The sequence below is a fragment of the Seriola lalandi genome, unplaced genomic scaffold, assembly GCF_002814215.2.
Source record: "Seriola lalandi dorsalis isolate HSWRI2012SDOR001 ecotype SW California unplaced genomic scaffold, Sedor1 jcf7180002054955, whole genome shotgun sequence".
In the NCBI taxonomy this organism is placed as follows: Eukaryota; Metazoa; Chordata; class Actinopteri; order Carangiformes; family Carangidae; genus Seriola; species Seriola lalandi.
In genome coordinates this window covers 1,585,335-1,594,655 of record NW_019525506.1, presented here as the reverse complement: position 1 = coordinate 1,594,655, position 9,321 = coordinate 1,585,335, and the positions used below count along the sequence as shown (strand labels likewise).

Here is a 9,321-nt window from a genome sequence, read left to right as displayed (position 1 = left end):
ATGCACTTTTGCAAAGCAAAATGTGTGGGAGACTATCCCAATTCTCCAAGCCAAACCACAGTGAGACTGCTAGGAAACACAAGTGGAGTCTACATACAGTTCTGAACCTGATGATGCAAATGGATGACAAAAAAGAAAAGAATTAATTCTTCCTACTCTTAATTCCTCATCATCAATTATTGTGCAGGTTCCTGAGGTGATGCTACAACATTGACTTTGGTCGACTGGTTAAGCTAATGGGCCGGACAGTGGTTACTCATCGAAGTGACAATCAGTGATGTATGGGTCCATGTTCTCGCATGTACAGGTTTGTACAGTACACGTGAATCTGGCAGGCTGCCAGTCGAGGTTACGTGTGGTGAAAATGACCGGTGTCGAGTGAGTGGGTGGGTGGGTTTAGGTGTTGGAGGTACACTAATGACTGCTCACGTGTGTTTGAGGACATACACGCACAATACGTGCGATACACACACACAAGAGCAACTTACCTCTCTGCACCCTCTCACACACCTCTCATGTTCTGAGGTGTGAAAAAGATGGAAAAGCACCTGCAGCCAAATCACTTCCGAAGTGGCCAGAGGTTTCTTTTCATGTGTGCGGAGGCAGTCAGAGTGAAGGTCTCTTCCCCAGCTGAGGAGGGCCGGCTGCACGCTCTCTGTAACCTGACCCTGCTGGAAGTCATACTGTGTCAAAATGAGTAAATAGCCTTGCAGTTGAGGTGTTTCCTATTGGGAAGTATAACTACACTATCCTACACACACACACAAGCACGCACGCTTGCACGCACATACCCACACACACATACACACATTGCACATTGCAGTTGAGGTGTTTACATTGCATTTTTATGACAGAGAAATTAAGTGTTTAAAAATTACCCAGAGTAAATCACGAGAGCTACAAGAAGAAGCGAGCAAAAGATAAAACGATATAGATATATTATTATATAATACTATATAAGATAAAAAAAGGGACACAAAACATCACAAAAAGATTAGAGGTTAAGTTTTAGGACGTGATTTAAAAGATGATACAGACACACACACACACAGAAAAAAAAAATACACACCCAGATTTGCATAAAATAATATTTAACAGAAAGATACCAGTATCTCCCAAACACACACGCACACGCACACACACACACACACACACACACACACACACACACAAACATACACAAAGCCATGTAACTGATTCCACAGGAGCATTGAGTACTGTGGATAATTGGTAGCACCATTGTGCTGCTCTTCAATGGGCTGGTTACCCAAGAAGCCTCATGTTCGTGTTCATGTACATTTGCTTTGAAGGTGGCGGACACAAAGAACTGAACCCTGCCCAGAACAAAGCCCTGGGAGACCCTGCTTCACCCACAGATGTCTTTCATGGAGAGAACCACAGAGATAAATGATCTTCTTCCTCGCGACAGTGTGTATATGCTGTGTGTGACTGGGTCAGTGTGTGTATGTGCAGGTGGACATTAAGGACTTTAAGCGAATGGGCTGCTTGTCATCATAGAAACCACAGGATGTATTTTGTCAAAATAGTTTAACACCTCCTCTTTAGAAGATGTAAACGCCTCAGCTCTCTGGAACTTTCAAAATAAATGTTGCAATAACTTTGTCTCTATAACTAATACATATTTCAAATTAAGTCAGGATATTGGAGACTTTTTCTCTCTCATTTTGAAGAGGATTTACTGTCATTACACAAACTCACAGCTCCAGCATATTAGCCTACTGTATTTTACATGCTTTCTGCTGTAGTATGGTCATAAACAATGAGACGGCCATACTGTTGATCCTTTTATGTGAGTGCAAAGTTTTGTTTTGTTTTTTTTACCTGTGTTGAATACTGAGAACATCATTAGAAGTATAGAACTTAATACATTTAAAGGCAATGAAAATAACTGTGGATACCAAAATGTGATGACACAAATGCAAATACAAATATACAAATAAAACTTTATGAAATGTGCAGTAAAATGATCCTCTCATTATTTTACTGAATGTACTTTTACTTTTTTTAAGTATAAGAACTTAAGTTAATAGCCTAAATAAATAGACTGTTACTACAGGTATTACAGGTTATTACATGGGCACAGCTTTAATGTCTCCTGTGTGAGTCCTGTGTGTCCTGGTGTCTTCCTCAGTTTGAGCTGACTGCCTTGGGGCGCTGCTTTAGAGTGGATAAACACTAGAGGAAAATAACTAAATGCTATGGATTTGCACATGGAATGATGACGCTTCTTGTCCCTGTGTAAGTGCTTTGTTTGACCAACTTTTTGTGCCAGGATGCTGACTCCCCGAGTGACCTTATCAGATAGTACTTATGCATGGTTTATGCTCTCTTTAGGTTGTTTGGTGTTTTAACTACTTTTTGTTTTAACTGTTTGATTTGGTGAAGTGTCCCTAATGATGTTAATGTTTTATAATCACCTGTTTTACTGTAATCCCTGTCTGCAAAACAAATTTCTTTTACAGGACAATACAGTTTAAAATGAATGAATTATTAATTACTGAAACTAATGTTATATACAAACAGAAGAGAGTCGACATGCCAATAATAATGCTCAAAGATCATACTGGCAAAATACTGAGTTGTATGTTATGTATAATATAATATAATATAATTATAATATAATATTTACATTAGGCTTTATTATATTATAGTACATGTTGTTTTTGTTATCTAGTCATTTCAGTAGACATTACACGAAAGACAACTTTCCGGATATAAATGCCAAAATTTGTGTGACTGTGTGTCACAGCACTGCCAAGGAAACTCATTAACAATTAATAGCATCACTGAGTCGGAGCATGCAATGCAACAGGTGCTCATTGCGTCACAGTTGCATTGTGTGTGTTTGTGTGATCACTGTAGGTTACACTACACTAGATAATACAGGGTTGTGGTGGCTAATGAGAGGTGAAGGCTTTAGGGTAACTTAAACAAAGGATTGTTTATTGGTCCTTAAACCAATTGGTTGAATTGAGCTGAACCACTCTCATATGAACAAAATCAAAATGATTATCTATCTGTCTATCTATCTATCTATCTGTCTATCTATCTATCTATCTGTCTATCTGTCTATCTATCTATCTATCTGTCTATCTATCTATCTATCTATCTATCTATCTATCTATCTATCTATCTATCTATCTATCTATCTATCTATCTATCTATCTATCTATCTATCTATCTATCTATCTATCTATCTATCTATCTATCTATCTATCTATCTATCTATCTATCTATCTATCTATCTATCTATCTATCTATCTATGGCTGTCTCTTGGTTACTCTTACTCTTACTTTTAACTACCCCTGATGTCCCCTCTTGCAGTTGTCTCTTCACTCTTTTTCCCTCCCTCTCACTTATTATTCTGTCTCTATCTGCCCATGGTGTCCTCACTTGCCATGCTCTCCCTCTCTCCCTCTCTCTCTCTGGGACAGCAGATGGAGACTATGGCCCAGTTCTGCCTTTTGTTCTGGGTCCCCAGAGAGACCTGTGGCTTTTTGGACAGCACACAGCTCGACTCCCCATATCTCATACAAAATGCAAGCGCCTTTCTTTTCATTAAAAAAAGGAACCTGTGGAATGCATGTATTCTGAATATGTTTATTGAAATGAGCATGACTGCGGAGGCTTTAAACATGTTGAATGCGCCTCTTGACTAAAGATTTCAGATCAACCCCTGACTTCACTGGATTTTTCTTTTTATGCATAAAATCTACATTTTTGTATGATAATATTAGCTATATTAGTTCCTCTAGTGCTGCCCACTTTTACTTTACAGAAGTGTCAGTACAGTTTCTGGTTTCACATTGGTATTTATCTTATATTTTGCTTGATGCACTTTAGATTATTTGCCACAACAACAAATTCCTCTTGATACTTAGGAACTTCTAAGTGATTTGCAGCATCGTAGCGTCTGCTGGACAAGAATATCCGTCCTTATGAGGCTCTTAAGGTGTTAGACAGATACAGATCGCTGTTAAACAACTTCCCCAAAAAACAAACAGAACGACTATCAAAAGACAGCAACGAAGCAGCTGTGACGGTGAAGCTGCTCAGAGATAACATTGGAGCGAAAAGAATGGTCAGGAACAAGTTAAACTCTACATGATGACAGAAGTTTTTCCTTTTCTTCTTTTACTCACAACAACGTCCACACGCGCCAGTGCTTCTCAGGTTATCTCGAACTCCAGCACTGTTGTTATTTTTCGTAACGTCTGTGCGTAAATAATTAATGCGCGTGAAACAGTGAAACCTCAACCTGCCCAGCATCCCACCTGTTGAGCACAGGCTGTTTTTTTTTTTTACCTCCCACTTTCCATAGGAGCACCATTAGTTAAAACCTATTAGTCGTCATTATTATCTATCTATCTATCTATCTATCTATCTATCTATCTATCTATCTATCTATCTATCTATCTATCTATCTATCTATCTATCTATCTATCTATCTATCAGTCTATTATTTCAGAAGAACATTAATTGATCTTATCTGAAAACCCCACTGAACCCTCTAAAATGCAAAGTGAGTTAAAGGTTCTGCAAAAAGCTCTTGACAAGATGAAGATAGGAATGTGGTAACAATATGTTGCCTTTGAGGTGAACCAGGAATCTAATCATAAACATCATGCAAACTAGTTTCAAAACCCAGACGCGGTTGTAGAACTGCTAGTGGTTAAGGCTATTTGCACATGACACGTGTGATTTAAAAAATATAAACAAACGTTTTTGTAGAAATATAAAACGTGGTGTGGACAATGCATCCCAGTTTCATTTTGGCTAATTTCAGCCTGCGGTTGATACCAGTGATTGTTCAGACTCGGTCAGAGACAAAAGTAGCTGAGATATTTCAATACTGTCTGTGGCCTCCAGAAATTATTATCATCATTATCATTTTTAAATTCGCTAGAGAATCGTGGTAATCTGTCTTTTATTTTCCCACAAGGTGTAATTTTGTTGTTGTAGCCTATTTCTACAGCATCCCTTTAGTATGTTCACGGAAACTTGATCACATTTCACCGCAACACGAACTCGCTGCAGATGGCTGTCTGATCATACCCAGATACAGTTCCACCTGCATAACTTTTGTTAATAATTTAACACAGCATCTTCATTATATTGCCCTTTATTCCCTGCCTTCCCGAGGCGAGCAAAGGGGCACGCATCGTGATTGGCTAGAAGCAGTGGGTGGGGGACAGAGCTGACAGGGAGCAAACAGGTAGTTCAGGTAATTTCATAAATAATTTCTAAGTATTTTGCTTTTTTTTGTACCACGATGCTTTGTCTGCCAGGCTTTTGAAATTCTGTAAATGAGTCGCAAATAAGTTGGAGAAAGAAAAAGACTCACTTTAGTCTGAGTCACACAGCAGGACAAGTTGCCAGAGTCAGTGTGAGCTAGCGCGTGTGTCCACATGCACGGGTTTGTTTGAGCTGATGGAGAGAGAGAGAGAGAGAGAGAGAAATAAAAGAGAAAGAAAAAAGTGGTGTGTGTGTGTGTGTGTGTGTGTGTGTGTGGGTCTTTCTTCAGTTGAGAAAGTGTGTTCCCTCTCGAGTCAGGTCCTCGGGGACACGGTGGGGACCCGTGAGCGCTCACCAGCTGACAGCGCGTGCTTCATTGAGGCCATCCAACACCTCGGCCCACGAGCCTGCCAACAATAGCCTGAAATTAATGCACACTCCCTATTACCATATCTGGTATTTACCAAATGGACGACGTGGCAACAGTTCAGGAAAAAAAAAACTTTTCGCCGAGTGAGGAGAAGTTTGTTGCAAGAAAACAACTCTTGTGCTGTAATTTAATGCAGCGTTTCTCTGCGTAGAAGTCGCAGCTTACATTGCAATTCAGTAGCTTACACTCAATCACAGGACTGTAGGCCAGGGGGCGCGTGCACCTGCAGCATATGGCGAGCGAGCGCGTGTTGGACATGTTTCATGTCGCTGTTAGTTTGTATAAATTACCTAAGAAGGAATCAAATGTTGAAAGTCTCTTCAATTTAATGGAAATTGTGGTTTCAAGTAGCATATAGATATTTTCACCACATCAATTTGGTCGTCAAACAGTAAACTTTTTAATTTTATTCATCTTTATTACCTCCAAACCTTAGTAAGGCCCTGTCCATTTACTGTGACTAATCTACTATGGATGCAGATGTAAATGTCATCGTATACAATAAATGTAATATCGAAAAAGGTAGTGAAACGTTTTAATTACCTTTATTTTTTTTAAGTAGCCTAATGTATTTATCATAATCTTTATGCCTAGTACATGTCCTATTATTATCATTAGGCCTTATTATTATTATTATGATTGTTGTTGTTGATAGCTATAGGCTAATAGTGAGACATAAACCTGTTTAGTTGTTAACAAGCTCTAACAATCCTAACTCATAATTCTTTCATACTGAATCCCAAAAAGCATTATATTATTATTACTATTGTTGTAATCATAATAATAATTATTATTAATATTATTATTAGTACAACAATCGTGATAATAATCAGCTATATAATAATAATAATAATAATAATAATAATTAATAAGAATTATAAGAATTATGATAATAATAATAATAATAATTATTATTATTATTATTATAGCGTATGTGGAATTTACATGGAAAAATACAGTCAAATTTTATTTTAATAACAGGCTAGTTGATGAGTTCATTTCAGTAATCTAAAAGGTTGTGTGGAAACAACAGAGATACAGAGAAACTATATTTTCGTTATCTTTTTTATTCCCAACATCAAATTAATATAACAATAAATGGCAAGATTTTAGCTTGTTTAAGCAAATTTAACTATGGAGTTATAAAAAGCAAATCAAATGAAACATAGTAATAAATACATGTCAATTAATCTCATCCAGTGAAAGCAAAAGACACACAAGTTCATCTGAAGATACAAAAGAAAATACAAAAGAAGGCAGCAATGATGGCTACATTAAATAGGCTATTTGTATGGAATTGGCAGTAGGCTACTACACTATCAAACAAATCAAAATAATATTGTTTATGGTTTGAAAACAAAAATCGCATTTCTCAAGCCTCTGGCTTGTAGATTTTTAAAGTGCACATCATGAACTTTTGAAGTTGCAAAACAAAATACATTATACAAACAAATTAACAAATAAAAACATAAATCACAACAAAACGCATTTTACAGCTACAAAATGTTTTTTTACATTATCAAATATAAACAATTATGCATAAAGGTATGATTTTGTGGAAGACAGCTTTTTGGTCGGAGTGACGTGGGAAATACCCATGGCAGTGCTGCTCGCGACATGGCAGAGGGGTCTTCCAGCCACGTCTCCATGGAAAGTGGAAATTATAGGCTATACATTTATTGGCAGAACCGAATTAGGGCTATAATCACATAAAAAAAAAAAAAAATCATATTTAGACTATGCAACAAGTTGATAAAATAGAATTATTGTGAAAATTGAACATGACTTTTTAAAGAACCTAAAATTTCTATCCTCTCAAAAAATGCATTTTGTTAGCAACAGATAAACAGGTACGATTGACACGGATTGACATTATTTTGCTGTGGACTGCAGTGAATCGTTAACATAGTTATATGTAATTTTTATCTTTAGGCTAATTGTTTAGAAGGAAACAGAGTGATGGTGGTGGCTGGGTAGCTTGAGTTCTGAAAGGTCATCTTCTTCGCTTGAGTGGAGTTCCATCGCTATTTCATCGGAGTCACTGAAGTGGGAGTGCGGGGAAAACTCTCCGTCGCTCCGGGGAGACTCTTTCCTACCACCTCCAGCCGATGTCAGCGAACTGCCTGGCCGATTGGAGGATGAAGGAGACGGCGAACACATCGCTTCTTCAACCATGGCGGAAAATGAGCCGTTGTCGAAGGAGGAGCGGAAAGGCATACCGCTGATGTGGACAGGTAAGCTGCTACCTGAGACGGGCACAGCCGCCGCTGTCCTACAGGTTGTCGGTGAAGGGGACGCTCTGTCTTTCGCTCCGTCAAAACTTACGGCGGAAGAAATCATAATGTCACACTTTGGCGAGTTGTTGTTACTGTTGGAGTTGTCGGCGCTGCTATTGTTGGAAGCGACCGGACCTTCGAGCAGCTCAGCCAGTGCGTTGATGTAAATCTGCGCCATCTGTAAAGTTTCATATTTGGAGAGTTTCTTGTCGTTATCAAACGCTGGGATGACGCTGCGCAGCTCGTCAAACGCGTGGTTAAGCCCGTGCATCCGCCTCCTCTCGCGCGCGTTGGCGGCCACGCGCCTCTGTTTCTGAACCCCATTGTTCGGTTTGCTGGACGGGGCTCTCTGTCTCATGGATTCCTCATCATCGGGCCCCGTCAGCGTGCCTTTAAGACGGCAAAGATCCCTGACTTTGAGCGAAGAAGAGGAGGGGCTCTTGGCAGATTTTCTGTAGCTGGGAGGGCTGGGATGGCCTGATGACCCCGGGGAGCCACTCTCTGAAAAATAAAGAGAAAAAAATATCAATGAATTGGTCTCGTTTGATAACTTATAATAAAGGCATATTGGCCAACTCTTGTGATAATTTAAGTTGATATTCAAGAGCATAACAATGTTTTAACCGTAGGCTACAAAATAAACTTTTCACTTAACCTATCTGTAAAGGAAAGTAGGCCTGTTGCTTTTTTCTGCCCATTTAGCCTACCACCTTCAGTAGCCTATGCAAAAGCGCTTAATCCCAGCTTTCTGTTAAACATGATGTTTCATTGCAGGTGAAATTGCTTTGAAAGTTGACCAAATATTTTACGCAGCGAAGAATTTACAAGCAGCTTTTCTCACCGTGGTAGGAGCCGGTGCTCGGGCAGGGCGAGTGCCGCAGGTAGTCGGGTGAAGTGGCGTGTGCCGCGCAGGTGCCAGAAGGCTGCATTGAAGCCAGCCAGGCGCGTGGATCACTGCCGCTGTCCACGAGCGTCAGTCCAGGTTCGTAGCGGGACTCCTCGAGCTGCTGCTTCCCTCCCCTCTCCACCACTCTCGCACTCAGCTGCCGTGAGCCCAGGGCTGCCACTGCCTCCAGTGCGTCTTTGCTCCAGTCGTCCATACTTAAGACCTCCATGTTTCCAAAACGCCAACAGGTAGGCAAAGTTAAACCGGCTATCAATAACTGAAAACAATTTCTTGGAGTCACGCACTGCTATGCTGTCGCACTGTGTGTTTATAACGGTCGCGTGCGGGACTCCTTCTCTGGTGTCTCGCGGCGCGGCGTCGGTTTAAAAAGCGGCACGCGTCTGGGAGCCCCCCTCCTCGCGCTGGTCGCGTGTTGACGTCCAATGAGAAGCCTCGGTAAAGCCCGAGAGAG

The 9,321-nt window shown here is 40.0% G+C and overlaps 1 protein-coding gene across 1 annotated transcript; it reads right to left on the bottom strand.

The window, feature by feature from the left end:
• Nucleotides 1-6,750: 6,750 nt before the first annotated feature.
• atoh1a (atonal bHLH transcription factor 1a) lies at nt 6,751-9,316 on the bottom strand. The gene is made up of 2 exons (XM_023395022.2): nt 8,805-9,316; nt 6,751-8,464 (listed from the first exon to the last, which is right to left on the bottom strand). Exons 1-2 carry the CDS (start codon nt 9,076-9,078, stop codon nt 7,629-7,631), a joined length of 1,110 nt encoding a protein of 369 aa, XP_023250790.1. The 5' UTR covers nt 9,079-9,316; the 3' UTR covers nt 6,751-7,628.
• Nucleotides 9,317-9,321: the final 5 nt, after the last annotated feature.

Coding starts and splice junctions, on each gene's coding strand:
- atoh1a (XM_023395022.2), bottom strand. CDS start 9,078: ATGGAGGTCTTAAGTATGGACGACTGGAGCAAAGACGCACTGGAGGCA. Junction 8,465..8,804: donor GAGCACCGGCTCCTACCACG/GTGAGAAAAGCT, acceptor TTTATTTTTCAG/AGAGTGGCTCCCCGGGGTCA.